The sequence below is a fragment of the Nestor notabilis genome, unplaced genomic scaffold (genome assembly GCF_000696875.1).
Source record: "Nestor notabilis isolate BGI_N333 unplaced genomic scaffold, ASM69687v1 scaffold4268, whole genome shotgun sequence".
Classification (NCBI taxonomy): domain Eukaryota; kingdom Metazoa; phylum Chordata; class Aves; order Psittaciformes; family Psittacidae; genus Nestor; species Nestor notabilis.
The window spans coordinates 135137-151849 of NW_009940595.1; the positions used below are offsets into that span (position 1 = coordinate 135137).

Here is a 16713-nt window from a genome sequence, read left to right on the forward strand (position 1 = left end):
AAGTTGTCGTCTGGGCATAAACCACGACAGTTTCTTTTGGCGCCCAGCGTGGGGCATGAAGGGTTGAGATAACAACAGATCCGACCAGAGTGTGTTTAATCATATTTGTGATAAGCATTTATTGTTTCGGATTATCACTTTAAAGTATTTAAAGCATTTCCAAGGTTCAATACTACTCAGAAATCAGAAAATGATTAATTTATTTGAACACAAGCCTTTGTAATTCAGATTATATGTGTGTATGAGTTATGACAAAGTTTATTTTACCCATAACTGACATCTGTTATAGAAAACCATCCTATGTAGTTCAAATTGCCAGTATTAAACAAATGATAAAAGGATGCTTCATAGCCAAAATCATAGGGTGACCTTAATAATTACTGCTTAGCTTCCATCTGTTATACCTATCTTGTAATACATCAGTTTATGCTATGATTCTGTATTACAGCTGCCGTTAGTTCTGAGGTCTATTTATATGCATGAAAAATGGATTATTTTCCTTTTAAATATTTTTGTGAACCTTCTTCACGAAACTAGACAACCACCATTGCTAAAGAGCAGTTGTCTACTGTAAAAAGCAGTCTGGGTTGATTGATTGGTAAACTGGAATTTGAAGAATCAGAGTCATATAAGGAAAGAGGATTCTTTGGATCGAAAACACAGATAGAAATTGCTTGGATGAAGCAGACGGGCTTTAAAAAGTATACCTTTTTAAGTCACTCTGCTTACAGAAGTTTGCTTGCCTTCACGTCAACTGCCTTCACATCAACTGCCACATGAAGCACGTGGACAGAATGTCCTGCCTTGATCCCCAGAGAGCATTACCTTCAGACAGAAAAGGCTGTCTTTCACTTCTCTGCTAAATTATGCCTGGCATCTCACTGCTGTCTGACTGGAAACCTGAATCCTGTCCTTCCCTTCTTCCTCTGATTCTTAGTTTTGTTGACCATTGTGACTATATGGCCTTTCAGTAATGACATCTACAATGATTTTCCTTTCTTGGGAAAATCATAGTTTTCAGTGACACAAAAGCTGTTTCTTTTAAACAAAACCCTTTTGGTCCCTTGTTCACAGTGTTGGTCACTCTAACTGCAAAGAATTGCTTTTGCTGCAGCCTCTGACTGTTGCTTTTCATTCTTCCATTGTACACCACCACCAAGCAGTCTGGCTCCATCTTCTCAGCTATGCAACACGTTATTGTTTAATTATTTTAATTGTTTAATTATACAGTTAATTTAATTAATTTAATTAATTATGCAGTTAAACAATGAATGAGCAGGGGGAGGCCTTCTTTCAGTGCCTATATATCCTTAAATCTCCTAGATGCACATCACTTCACCTGCACATAGATGACAGTGGGCTAATTAGCAACTCACCTGTGTACTCCTCCAAAAAACCTGATCATTGTGTTTTGGTCTAAAGGTTAGTAGTATTGGCAACCAATCCTATCTTGGTGTTGAGGTTGAAGAGACCATCTTCAGGACTGTCAGGCAGGCTATTTTGTGTAAGGAGTTGCTATTTATCTAGGCCATGATTTTACCTTCCCTAATTGTGTTTTTGGCCTTTTGGTTTACTTTAATTTGTTCTACAACTCCTTTTTGACTTATCTCCATCATAAGTAATCTATTATAACCAAGGACAGTCAGGTTATAGGGAACTATCTATAAGGACAGTTGGGAAAGGTTATATCTTTTATAAGACCAAATAATACAGTTGGAGAGAAACAAGAAAGTTTTTTTGTCTCAGAGGACTTTCATTAGTTTTCTGAGCCCAAAGCTTGTTCTTTTCCCTGACTATATCTCTTGGTCTAAAAAAAGATATTACTTCTGTCTACATGCCTAGCTTGTTCGTAGAATTACACCAGCACAGCTACAATGGCACTTCTGTATGAGCAGGGAGACAGAAGCCTACATGATTCAAAATAATGTGTATATGTTGAGGTTATCTGTTCAATATAGTCATTCTGAGCACAGTGATAATTACCACAGATATAGACTGGGCTGATTAGAGAATTTTTTTCCAAAAGAGATACAACCTTAATAGCTGTCTGGAGATGGGAATAGAAGATGCCTGTGCATTGAAGGTAGCAATAGACTTGGTAGAGTGGCTTATACCTTGTTTTCATCAGGGAAATAGCATATATAAGAAGTAACTGCAAAGAAATACTAAGGAAATTCTCTTAGCTACTGAAATGAAATAATTATGAATTCCGTTAGCTGGGGAGAAGGACATTAGTGAGTATATTGCGGTTCAATATATTGTTAATAGTGCTCCGAGTTTTCAAATCTGTCTTAAAAAAGAAAAAAATGGCAAAACAACTATACAGAGTGGTTTGGGTGCCAGGGCTTGGACTTATCATTGCTTGTGTGCCTAAGGACTTAGTTTTGATTGTTCTAGGATTTAAAATTTGCTAAAAATTCAGAATGACAGTTACTGAGAGTAGGACTACCGTGCTGTGGAATGCTTAACTAAGTTACTGTTAATGCTTACTTTCGAAAGTCTGTGGTCTGTATTTTCATGGATTCTAAAGGTGGTAAGACTTAAATTGATAAATGCAGATGTTCATGCCAGAAACCTGATCGTCCAGTCACAAGACACAGATGTTCTGTAAGGGCAATTTGTCCAGCCAAATAAACCAGCATAGCTTTCTGGATGCTCTAGAGAAACTGCCTGTAATCTCCATAACAGGAGCTATTAGAGCATATTCTGGATGCTCTGGAGAAACTGCCTGTAATCTCCATAACAGGAGCTATTAGAGGATATTATTCTATGAATAAATTTGTGTATGAAAAATAGATGAAGTATTCACTTAGTTTTAGTGCATCTTCCAGAGAGGCATTTTACCTTTCCTGTAACGGTACAAATTCTCATTTTAATGAGTGTTTTAATGCAATGAAAAGTGAGCTGAGCATAAATCCCAGGTGTTGTACTAAAAATGGAGATATATTCAGGACCTATTCTAGGAAGAAATATAGTTGCATTTGCAGGTGTAGAGATAGGGTTGGATCCTCAGCTAGACTTATGAGGCTTATTTTTACTAAAATACTCTGACTTACACCAACCAGGACTGTAGCCTTGAATGCCTTATATTCAGGTTCACATTTGCAAAACATGATTGCATATTAGGAATGCAATGAAGTGCAGGTTAAATGAATAATATATAGCTATGTCAAGACAGTTAATGAAAAGTAAAATGTTTAAATCAGAACTAATGCTGACAGACTAATAGCTTCATCTCTGCTTTAGACAATGGATAGATGCCACACCACGTAATAGGCTCCTTTGACTTTTTTTTTATTCAGCCTGAAGTGGTGGACTTAAAGGGATTGCATAGATCGAGGTTAGTCTGACAGCAAAATTTTAAAAGACTAGGATATGATTCTATGATATTAAAAATACCCCAAAACTATAATAAATAGAAGAAGTTCAAGTCTGAAATTATAGTAATAATTTCTAAGTTTATGTAAACCAGTAAAGTTCTCTGTCATGACCATAATGGAGATGAACACTCAGACAAGAGTAGTCCGGACACTAGACACTTGAAAGAGCGTTCTTTCAAGCAAGCACTCTTAGCCTTGGAGATATTTACATCTTCTCTAGCGTGGCTGTTAACCTTAGGGCCTACTGATTGGAAGATAGAGTCCCCAGTGAAAAGCTTTGAGTGTGCATTGGAAGATAATGCAGTGGTACCCACAGGTTGTTGAGAAACAGGAGTCCAGGATTCTGTTCCTGGGCTGTGCCTAACAACTGGAGGGATATTATTGTTTTTAAGTCACCTTTCCAACTGAAGAAATTTCTCTCTTCTCTTGGGAAGGAGTTTAACATACTTACTTTCATCAGCATAAAGGCTGTCATTCTGGCATATTCACGGATAGATCATACAGAAAGAGAATCCATAGACATTTCCAACTCCTCAGTGATTGGTTGTACAGGAGAAACAGCCTGGTCACTATCAGGCAGGCACCATAAACAAGGTATAGCTGAAACTTGGGGAGAAATGAGGACAAAATACTTCATTTTGGCTGTAACTTTAATGATAATTATGATTACACTAAAATGGTCCATGACATATGTTACTAATGTGTACAGTAATATAGTTCCTACCTCAGATTGTTTACAATCATTCCAAGTGGATGCTGTTGAAAATGGGAAGCAGTGCAAGCGATCAGGGCCAGCAAAATAGCTGTAATATGCTGAAGGAGGTGATTTGAGCCCAATTTGATTTGTTAGCATAATCTTTAATATAATTAATTTGTTAATATAATCTCTAGACATTCTCCCTTCTTAAAAGTAGTAGATCTTTTCAAATGGAAAGATGATTTTAAAATTCATATTGTTCCTTAAAATTAAATCCTATAAACACTGTAGTGATGAGTATAATGTAACTTCTTACCTGGTTAAACAATTACAGCTGTATATGCTCCAATAAATTTTTAGAAGGATTTTGGCCGTTTTAAACTAAGAAAAATCTCAGTCATTTGAAGTTCTTTGTTTCTTTACATAATCTCAGCATTGTGTATGCTAAACAGGATGTATTGTGGGAATATAGTGCACTAGCAAATCTAATTCCCATCATTTCAAGATAGATTTATAATGTGTTTCTGAAGTTTTAATTACTGAGATATATTGCTAATTGACTTTTGTGGGAAATTACAGTGTTATTAAAACAGTGATTTTCATTTGTAATAAAAATGTGTTTTACTGATTCAGCTGTTCTAGAAAGGGCTTATTACAATTGTCAATTCATCTTTCAAACTAATGGTTTACTATTTTCCACAAGGATCCTTTATTTAAGCCTTCAGGTATTATACTATATATCATTTGCCATTTAAATGTTTATGATGTTCTAACAAGCTTATTTACCATAATAAGAGCAAATAGTTGCACTGTATGGAGCAATGAGTTTGTAAAACAACTCCCACTGTCAGCCATTCTGCTCTCCAGAGCAATCTACTAAAAATATTTTGTCTTGGTAGGCGAAACTCCGCTTTTTCCTTCCCAAAATTCTTTAGCCTCCAGTTTTGTCCAATTGATGGTAAAGCAGAAGAGATATGGGGGGGTTTATTAGCACTTTTCCTTAGAAACTTTGTGTCTAATTGTCAGAGTAGTTTTTTTAGAATCATTTATGTAGGAAAAGACCTTTAAGATCATCCAGTCCAACCATAAATGGTCATAGACAGCTAATTCCCAGAGAAACCAGTAACATTCATGTGCTTAAATGCTAAATGAGCCATGAGTATATCCTCCCAAATATGGAAAAGTAAGAAAACAAGTATTTCAGTGTTTGTGGATTGTATTTAAAACACAAAAAAGGATCCTGTGGTAACTTCTTCTCCTGGCTGTTGGGTTTTAGATACTCACCATGTTAAAGTTGCTTTAGTTGCAAACACCTCAGGGTTTGCTTAGTCCAAATCTGGAGATACTGGTGGGTTATGCATCACAGACAGTCATAGCCTGCCTCTGTAATGTTATTTTATTGTGGTGCTTTTTAAAATTTTCATTAGTAAATAATAGGCATATAGAAATGTTCCACTTTTTTACAGAATGCTGTACTACTTAGCTGAGCCCGTCCTTAATAGGCAAGCTTTTTCCCCACCCTTACTTCAGCATATGAAATTTATGCTCACTCATGCCTCTGTTTCTCTAATACAAAATCACCCACTCCTGTAATGTGGCTCCATTGAACTAGCTACTAACTGATCCTGCTGGGGCTTAGATACTCTTCTGTGGAGCACTGATTAGTAGTAAATACAGTGGATTCCAAACTTGCCTTAAACCATGTATGTTGTGTAATGCAGCAGGTGTAACATAAACATTTTAAACAGGTTTTGTACAGTCTGACTCTCAGCTGTGATTGCTGTACAGCATCACCCCCAGCAAAAACCACTGTGCAATCAGAATTAGGCTTTTCCTGGTGATCAGATGATGACGCTTCTAAAGTGTCACTGGGGGCATCATCAGAAGGCCGTAGAAGCACATGTCTGACGTAGCAGATGTCCTGAGCTATATAGGAAAGTAAGAAGCTGAATGTATGTGTTGTTTGTGCTGAAGGTGAGTTTATAGTGCTAGTAGGTAGAAAGGAAATTGCTTTTGCTCATTATCAGTATAACATTTGGTTATCAATGTAGCAGTTCTGTCAGGCCTTCTAGCACAGAACTAATTTCAGTAACAATTTATTGATGCTAAAAAAGCCTGTGCTTTGGAACTAAGGCTAGATCATCTGCAAGCAAAAATCTTAGAAAGGATTATCTGGACCCCTCAGAGGGAGGGACTCCTGGTATAAAACAGACCATGATCTAATTCCTCAAAGATTTCCCAGTGCTTGGTGCTCCTGACCCCTGTGCTGACCTTTAGGACTCTAGGTGAACACATTTGTTCTCATTACAGTTGCATTTAGTGGGAAGACGCTCTCTTTTGTAATCCATGTTGTTGGTCACAACCATCTCTTCAGATTCACTCTTGAACTTTCTGTTCTCTGTTGTCCCAAGCTTCATAGTCCAAAAACAGCCTTTAGAAGAGGCTCTTGCTTCTTCTCAGCAGTTGTTTAGTACTGATACTCTGCTTGGTCACTGCTGTTCTAAATTTTTTTTATTTCTCCACTGTCAGTTCTTACGCCAAAGAAAGCTGCTCTATGCTGAGGAAGTGGAAAGAACACTCTGCAACCTTATTTTCTTTACCTAACAAACTCAAAAATACATGATCCAGTAAATCACTTGCAGTATCTGGTCCATAATACACTGAAAACTGGTGACACTCCAGCCATACACCCTGTGATGTACATACACTGTATGGGTTCTACTGAAATAATATTTTCTAACATATCAGTGAAAAAATCCTGCTTTGATTTACTAGGCAGTATCAAGCTAGTAAGCCTGTGACATATCCGACTTAGAAAGCCTCTATTTTTTCTGCCAACACTGAGAATAAATCCTGGATTTTAGGAATGCAGTATTGATCCATGTGTAAGCAAAGATTGTTTCAGTCTCTGTGATTCCCATTTAAGCATCACGGGAACCTGGAGAATCAAAGACAGCAGTTTATTATCTAACACTACACTCCCTGCATTGTCGTGTTAGCTTCTTTGTAGTGAGAAACTTGAAAGCAATATTCTAGTAATAATGTGTTTCATTTGCCAAAGGTGCCCATTCTTTAGGCACTTGCAGGAGTGCCTTCACATATGCATATATAAAAAGGAAATCAGTTAAGTTCGCCTTTCATGTGAATTTCTCATGCTCTATCAGCATAATTTTGAGGCAGGTTAAGATTTTGGTGGTGCTGCTGCTCCTGCTGCTTTATGAGCAGGTTGTTTCAGAGCCCCTGTGCCTGGGAACCATTTTGCACCAGCATGTATGAATAGGAGATGGTCTCGTCAGATCTTTCTTCCTTTGTAACATATTTAAGAAGGAGCTGGCAAATTCGTCTGTGCTGAACAACAGAGAGTGTAAGCTACTTTGATGTTGTGTAGCTTCTAGACAGGTACAAATATGCTTTAAGATAGGTATATCGTCTGTACTGAGCAATGGTGCATGTTCTCACACTACCTGCATACTAATTCCTTTGCTTCTCATATTGGTGATGAGAGGGTGAATATATCTGAGAAGACAGGCACCCACATTCTTTGGGATAAAAATAGTATCTTATCACCCATGCCTTTCTTTGACTTTGTATCTGGGATTTGGAAGGAGTGTTTTCATGCCAGTACATCAGTGCCTTGAGTAAGGCAGGGATGTGTTTTTCTGTCTGTTTCTTCTTCTGTGTTTCATGCTGAAGTTAATTATGTATCAATGCCAAATATGCTAAGTGTAAGTATATATTTAAAAATGAGGTGTCCTCTTTCAAAAGATTTTCAGAATATGTATTTCAATGGTATGTGTATCTTAGGAACATTTCACACCCTTTATCCAAGTCCTGTGAATGCAACTCTTGTTTTTCATGCAGAAGGAAAACCACAGCAACATTAGTGCTCAAGGAGTATGAAGTAACTAAATAAATAAATACATCTGCGTTTGAGTTAAGTAGTGGTAGAGTATTGCTTCATTTAAAATCCTTTAGCCTGCCAAAAAAAAAAGGAGATTCCCATATGTTCTTTCTGAAAAAAATGTACTTCATAACCTTGTGCTTCATATGAAAAGATAACCAAATATAGAGTTCGTTGATGCAGTTCCTTGCAAACAGTGGTGTGATAGTTCTGCTCATACTTCAAAAATAGGGCTAAAGAGGTACCACTGAGATTAATCCAGATGTTCTCTAGCCTCACTGGGGCTCCTGTACCTAAACACAGCATTCCTTGTCAGCTGCCTTTAAAACAAGCACAGATCTCTTTAGCAGGTCTCTCTTAGGTCTGTACTACTGCTTTACTACCGCAGCTCCTGGGCTGGAGCTAGACAACAGCCTTTTTCTTCCTAGCTTGGAGAATACACAATTCTCCATGTGGATTTACTTCCAGAAGTGACTCCCGGACTGCTAATTCTGTGGTTATATTCAAGGGGAGGTTTTCATTGCAGAAAAAAACCCAAGATGATACTTTGTGTGCCTGGTCACAGAGCTGACTACAATGCAGTGTGGAGGTACCCAGGTAACTCAACACTGGCAGTGGTCAGCTGCAGGAGCAGGCTGTTCAATGTAAGGCAATTTACTCTAAAAGATTCACTTATGTGGTTTATTGGACTGGGTTTGTTCTATGCTATGACAATTTTGATTTATTTCTGCAATGCTGCCCCCGGAATTTTTAAGCCCTGCAGCAGCACAAACAGTTTTGGTGGATATTCCACTTTGTCAAAACCTTTCTGAAAAATCAAATCCCTCAAAAGCACCTTACTAAGCTGAAGCGAAAGCTGGGAGTCTGTTGAAGGATGTTTGTATACTCTCAGGGAACTGATGAAAAGCTGAAATGTGCAATGCATGTTTCATTGCTACCTGTAGAGAGGGAGCTTCACTCAACCCAATGGAAAACAACATTTTTCATAGTTTGTCTCTGATCAGGTTTGATCAAAGGTTTTACTATGATACAGAAATCTTGTATGTTGTGATCTAATAGGAACTGGAGTATTCAAAGTAAACTTTGAATATTTTTCTCTTTGATTTCATAAATATGCAGTAGTGTCCCAGCACGAAAAGAGCCAAGTTCAATTATAAATCCTGATTTTTAAATTCCTTTTTTTCAGACCTTACATAATTGAGATAAAAGACACACTTTTAAACTCTTAATATGCTTAATGAGAAAGGAGACAAATTAGCAATTAAAAATCAAAGGGACTGTATTTAAACTGCACACAAACCTGAACTTACTTGGTATTGTCAATTTCCATGAAATAATTCAGACATCAGTGAGTAAGCTTTCAGTGTAAAATGAAAGTGACATTCATGAGTTTCACCCTGGCAGTATGAAGAATTTTAATAGTCTAAAGGCGGTTTGCCTCCTAAAGACAAAAGAAAGAGGGTGAACGTGTGCTTTGGGGAAAGATTATTTTCTCTTTTGTTTGGAGGTGGAAGAGCCTATTTATGTCCTTTTAAGCTAATTTAGTTATGTCACCTGATAAACTATAACAAGGTGATAACGTGGATTCTAGAAAATAAAATATGCTATTAAAAAAGATCATATAAAAGTAGATGTTAGACTTAATGACTAATATCTGTCTTCAGTGAAGCTTTATTTTTTTCCTTCTCAATGTCCTGTTGTTCACAGTGTATTCTGGGTAATATATGACCAAGTCAGATAAGTTCATAAATTCTGAAAAGCAAGTGTGTTTCGCATCTCAGGTGGTTACTGTCATCTCCACAGCTCTTGACCAGAACCCCCAACCACTAGTAACATGTTGTCAGCTGTTGCACTTCTGCGTCAAATATCGCAAAAGGAGAACAAAAGCTGCCTCTTCACAAAGATCATTTTGGCATTCCAGCAATGCCAGCACATGCCAGTAGCCTGCGTGTGTTTGCTCTGTGCTCTGCACTTGTGGTACAGCACAAATGAAGAAGGATGGATACTTTCCCTATGAATGCCTGCTGCTGCACAATCCCAAGCACCACTGGGATTTCCAGTGGAGTTTCTCCTGCACAGCAATCCACACTGAAGTGACTGAATGGCAAAGGGGTGATGTCTGCATTGGGTCAAAGAACAGGATTTTTGGAGTATTTGACTTTAATTGAAATACGGAGGCAGTGGGAAAAAGATCATTATCTGGCTCGTTATTATCCTTGTCTGGGTCTTTTCTTCAGAGTTTTATGAGGATTTCAGGGGATGGGAGTGAAAAAGAATTATGAAAAGTGAAAGCAAGAGAGGCAGGGCTATAATAGTAATCTATTCTGGTAAGTCCCACCTTCCTTATAATGAGAGAGAGGAGTTGATGGGAAGTTTCCTGAGAGGACTGCCCAAAAGAAAAGGAGATCCAAGGGCTAAAGAGAAAGGACACAAAGTGATTTGAAAGATGAGTCAAAGCTGGATGAAGTGAAAAGTGAGGTCCCTTTACCAACACAAACCCTAAACAAAATCAAAGAAGAGCAAGACAGGAAAAAGGCCCAGGAAGCAACAGGGGAAAGAAAAGCAAAGAGGAAAGAAAGTATGCTGAAATTACATGGAGAAATGGCAAAAGGCATTGCAATATAGGAAAGAGCAAGATAACCACAGGTTAGGGAACTGTGGGGAGTACTGAGATCACAGAGAGGACTGAAGAAGGAAAAGAAGGGTGTTTTGCAATGATAAAAGAGAAGACACTTAAGAGTGGGAAATAATAGATTAAAACTACCAAATTTCAAATGAAAGTGAAAGTAGTAATAGAGAAAGTAAGCTAGAGATGAAGGGAAAAAAAGAAGTGAGGGACCATTAGAATGACACCACTGGCTTGGGTAGATGGCTCGTTATCTTTGAGATGTGATGATTTACTATACTTTCCAAAAATTATACCATTAGACTTCTTCTGGAGGCTTCTAAGCATGAGCTTCATGAGCAGAGCACACAGTGTGAGAACAGCTATGTCGTCTATGTTTTTTTCCCCATACATTTAACATTTGTCAGTGGTCTAAAACATCCAGTTATAGTTTCTGGCACCAATCTGGGTGCATGAGTCCTTGAGAAAATACTGAGTCAAAAGGTGGTAGGCAAACAAGCAACAGGTTATCAGCAGGTGACTTTCCATTAGCTTCTTTATTTCAATTCAGTAAGAAAAGGAAATTTGGGCAGTCCCCAGACACAGTTACTTTATTAACTGTGTGCAGCATTATTCTGCCATGTGCTTTGGCTCTGAGGAAAGAAATTCTCACTTTGGTCACTAGCATTTGTGTCTGTGATCAGTTACTAAAACAGACCACCTTGACTGCTGCAATTATAATCCTTAAATCACCAGATATAAAACTACACTTCAGTATTCACATTCTCATAACATAACTTGCAAATAACAGAGCAAGTCCGGGAACAGGTCATTCCTTCTAGTCCAGAGACAAATTAAAGCAATAAAACATACTGAACAAAATAATTAACTGAATGCACAGAACTATATAGGTTTCAACACAGAGAATGTAGGAGAAACAAGTGCTGCTATATGTTATTCAATTTGCTGAACACAGTATTTTCTATTGATTTTAACAACTTACTACTTGCTGACTATTACCTAGCTCCAGTGAAGGGAGAAGTTAAGCACAGAAAACTTCCCTGATAACCAGTAGTCTTAGGAAACTGCTGTGAAGAACAAAACTGATCCTTGTTTCTTTAATCAAGCCCAGAGTACAAAGGCCCTCGATTAACCCCTGGCTATCAGGCTTTTTGCAGGTTTGTTTGACCAACTGTTGGGTGATGGCTCAGGAGCTGAACTGAAAGGACTCTTTAATCAGGTGATAGACTGTCTGACTAAATTTTGTATAACTGACAGTATCAGAATGAGAACCAAAACTTTTTTTTTTCCTGGCTTTTCTTCTGTGAGATTCATCTGTAGGATTAGCCTCCGATTTCCCAGTCACTGTTGGGCATATTGTTGGACAACAACTGACGAGGCATCAGGAATACTCTGTGAAAAACTGTTTCTGTGTTGTCCTGCTTGAATTTTCCTAAACCGTTTTCCTAGCAAATTTTGTAAGTGCTGAATCCACACAGAAACAAGAAAAAACCCCAAACCAACTCACCTTTTTCTTCATTATTTTTTGTCATGTATCCCATCTTGAGTCTTCCCAGCACAGCTGCCAATTAGAATCTCCTATCTGAGTGATGTTTCATGACAGCTTCATGGTGTCTTTTCCAGTCGTGTGAATTTTTTATGCTTTGGAATGGAAAAGGTCATTGCTTAATGCATGTTGCTTCTGTTGAAGCCATATCTTGGAAAAAGTCAGTTCCTAAAGCAGGTTGGACCTCGGTGAAAATTGAGAAGGGAGTTTCTGAAGAAGATATGGCTACTGCAGAGGAGGAGGCTGGTATTTCTGTGACTCTCTTATGAACTGCTAATGGAGCAGTTCCTCAAACAGTGCGCTGTGGTGGGCATTTTCACTGGAAATGTCTTGTCAGGCTTTCTGCAGTAAAACCAAGAAAGAGGAGTAATAGTCATCCCAGTGTCCTGATCGATTCCAGTTGCAGATATAATGGTGTTTTATCTTTCAGATTTCCGTTGTAGCTTCCCTAAAAAGTCTCTTGACTGTTTTGTAGTGTTGCTGTGATGCAGTCTGAGTTGAGAGGTGGTTGCATTGCAATGCTGGATGAACTGCTTCCTGTACCTTTTCTATATTAATTGGAGAAACAGAACACTTTACATACTCTAGTAAGAAGCACTTAATTAATGCATTCTTTATCAGTGTTCTGGTTTTACTTATTTTCTGTGATTGTTCTCAGCTGTGATCACACCAGTCAATTGTGTTTTCCTGGTCAATTGACAGTTTTAATCAGCATTATATTCTGCTAGAAAAGAAGTGAAAGCTGTCACATACTCAGCAGAGTTCACTGGTTTCATGGTAGGGGAGAAAATCTGACTCTAAGCTCTGTTGTAAAGGCAGTATAGATTTTCCTGTTCTAAGTTCCTTATATCAATGTCTGAAAATTGCAGATACACATAAAATAGATTTTGCCAGTTTTAATATTGATATGCAAATTGCAGACCTTCCATAATGCATAGTTCATATAGGCAAAAATTTCTAATGAAGAAGGGAGGTCAACTTTAGGCTCTGCCAGCAAAACGAGTGAGCAAACCCTGTTCTAATAATGATGGTAGAGGGGATAACAAGCTGGGAAGTGAGATGATCAGAGAAAGATTGTAAATTGGATATCCAAGGAAGCAAAACATTGACAACTTTTCCATCTTCATCGTTTTATACCTGAATGTAGCAGAGTGAATGCTGTCATCAGAATAAAGAAAAGAAGCTGCAATGGAAGTAAAAAGCACTGTAACTGACAAAATTCGTGTGGTATGAAGACAGCAAGTACTGTGCTTGATAGAGAGTCCCTATCACCCATATTGTTCTACACAAATCAAGCAGAATTAATGTGAGGTTCTGTTACCGCCTGATCTATTCTGTCATTTCAACTATCAGAGACAGAATGAAGAAAAAGGAAGTAAATGCAGAAGCAGCCAGTGTTTTGTAGAAGCGGTTTAAGCGAGAGGTGGAGTTGGAGGTAGTGTCATCCCACCCGCATCTTACTGTTTCAGCAATAGTTACATTTGCTTCTTGCTGCAATGACAAGCTTAAATTGTCATTAATAAAAGTTGATTTGTTTTCATCTAATAATAGTAACCAGTTCCCCCTCAAAATCAATTATTTCAACTTCATTGGCAAGGCACTGCACATTTGTCTTTGCCATGACTGTGCCGTATAAAGGAACAACTGAATTGATAATTAAATGAACAATAATTGAAAATAAAATGTGTCTTTTGAAAGGAAAATTAGTGCTATGCTAAATTTCCAGGAATCGGTTATGTTGGAGGGGTTTTTTTCTTAGAAAGATGGAACGGGTTGGGCTAAAAAGTTAGTTATATAAATGTGTACACATTAATGTACATAATTAGAAATGGACTTTAACCTCCAAAGGATACAAAGGCTTTTCAGTAACTTTCTAGGGTTTTAAATTTGGCAAGAGCTGTACATTTTCTGTGGTAATTATACTTCCAACACATTTGGATATGCTAATTGGATCTAAGTTCTAATTAGTTTCTTTATGTGACTAAGAATGACAGTCACTGAGTAAATTTAATGCACTTTTGTTCTGAACTTAGTGCCGTTTTCAATATTTTTAGTACAGAAAATGTAGACTATCAAATGATTTGCTTTATAGGATGGCAGTGATTTATCACAATCAGTGCCCAGTGCACACACTTCAAATACATGCACTACATTTCACTGCATTATTACAGGTAACAAACTTCAGCAATTTTGTTGTTCAGCTCAGAGTGTGGAAGGCTTTGCTTGCAGGAGTGATGAGGACATGGAACATGCCAGCAGTCTATCCATACTGCTGTGAACATCTAGACATGCTATGGAGGTACAGAAGAAGCAGAGATGGCTAGTATAAACTGTTATGGGTCTTTGTGATCAGATGGGGACATGAAATGAGGAAATCAAGCAGTGAATGTTTGTACTTTTATTTAGAAATAGCTATTGGAAAGGTGAGTAATTGCAAGAGATTAATATGATACCTCATACTTTAGTTCCTCCTTGTATCCTATTGCTACTTCCAATGATTTCTACTGCAGTTCTGAATCCAGTACTTCCTTGATTTAGTTATTACTTGAGATTAAAAGTAAGCTCAGCATTACCTTTGTTTATTTGTGGAAAATAGTATAACCTTAACTTCAGAGAGCACCAAGAATTAGGACAGCTCTGAGCACTTCTGAAAATGTCAGAAAGAAATTACAACATTGGTTTAAGGCTATCTTCTATTGGGAAACATAGAATTGTAGAATCATTTAGGTTGGAAAAACTTTTAAGATCATCAAACTTAACCTTTATCATCACAGAAAGGTTTGGGGATTTTACTTTTTGAGGCACCCATTTCTTAAGGAGGCATCTGCAAATAATTGATATCAATATATTGAAATAAAGTAATTTAGAAGTTACTCTAAAATAGCCTAGTGGGTGTAATGAAGAAAACAAGTATTTCAAATAGTCCACTTCTTAAATTGTTACGTGTGTGTACTTGGAGTTTGTTCTTTGTTTTTTGTCTCACATCAAAGGATCTGTGAAACAAATATACAAAGGCTTTTCCCATGAAGGAATAATAATTCTTTCTGTAAATTTTTGTTCGTTCATGGTCAGGAAAGGTACTCCTTTCAGAGACCCCTTCAGCTGATTCAGGCACCCTGCCATTTCAATGACTGTGCATTAAATTACAGCAATGTTTTAGATATTTTACAGTTTACATTTCTTGCAGACTATAGGGCTGAATTATCTGAGAGACTAGTCTTACTAAAGGCCACTGGGCCCAGCAGTAACCTACTGATGTTGATCTTGGTATTGTCAGAGTAAGATCTTTTGTGTCTTTAAATACGGACATGAAAACTGCCTGGGTTTAGAGGCTTAACTCAGCTGCCCGAGTCAGATGATGAGCATCCCTCCATAGATTTCATGCACAATCCACACAGGAGGCAATTCAGAGCAAGAACTGGAACCTGCAGGTGCCTACCTCAGACTGTATGAGGGTTTTACATAGGCAATCAGTTTACATGACATCATTGAGACCTTGCTTCAAAGGCCAGTCCTTCTATTATCCGTGTGTTGAGTTTTGGATTTAATACTGGCAATTGTACAGGCCAGATTAATGCGGTGATGAATAATGAAAATTAAACCAGTAGTGTTTGTATGCGGTGCTAAAGGGTAAGTGGTTGGTTGATTTGTTTCTCCAAGATAAGCACCTACCATCATGTAGAAATGTCAGCAAGTTATATTTTCAGACAAGCTACATTACAGGTCAGTATCTACTAAATTCAAATTGAAAGGCAGTCCTAGAGAGATGCCTGAGAAAAAGCTTCTGTCCACAGAAGCCCAAGAAATACAATAGCACCAATGCAAAGCACCTCATAGCGAACTCCTTTTTCTGCATTATCTGTTGCAGTCCTTTCTCAAGGATGTGCCTATCCAGTGGTCTTTTCCTCAATCATCTTAAAATGTGATTTTTAACCTGGCTAAAAATCACTGCTGTTTCATTATCAATGACTAGTATAAGATTTAATTAAAACTAGTGTAATTCCTTTCAGCAGAGTTCTGCTAGGAAAGATGGGCTAAGGAGACAGTGTGCTAAAATGATGGTAGCTATTATTTCTCCAATTAGTGTATTGGTGAAAGGTGGCAGTATTGTTACAGCAATACTACTTTTTAAATGTTTTTCATTAATATAGAGGTCCTCCCTGAGCTCTTATAATTCAGTACCTATACCCCCAAACCCTGGATGCTGTCATCCACTGCACGCTGGTATTTTAAAAAGCACAAACTGATATCCCTAATTGCTTAATTTGCAATTGAAAGATGAATCTGTGCACAAGCCTGACTTTCCCTCCTCTTGATTCCAGAAGGTGTTCTGTTTATTTCATATGTTCCTGCTTAAAGCCACCTAAAAGGAATGACTGGCAAAGTTTTATGGGCAATGACAGAATGATTTCTGTTTTCTTTTAGCTTGGCTGCTGGAATCCCATCACTGGTCTGAATGGGTCACTAACAGACAGGAAGTTGGAGAATAACATGCGAGGAGTGGTTCTGCGTGTGGTGACTGTGCTGGTAAGCAGATCCTCATCCTCTGCACTAGCAGGGATG

At 37.8% G+C, this 16713-nt stretch overlaps 1 protein-coding gene across 1 annotated transcript in view; it reads left to right on the forward strand.

The window, feature by feature from the left end:
* LOC104410308 (glutamate receptor ionotropic, delta-2-like) overlaps positions 1-16713 on the forward strand; it is a gene marked incomplete at its 5' end in the record, with an annotated part of 299373 nt that overhangs the window by 130438 nt on the left and 152222 nt on the right. Inside the window, 1 exon segment of the mRNA XM_010020436.1 lies at positions 16576-16677. Coding sequence (XP_010018738.1) covers positions 16576-16677 — 102 coding nt within the window.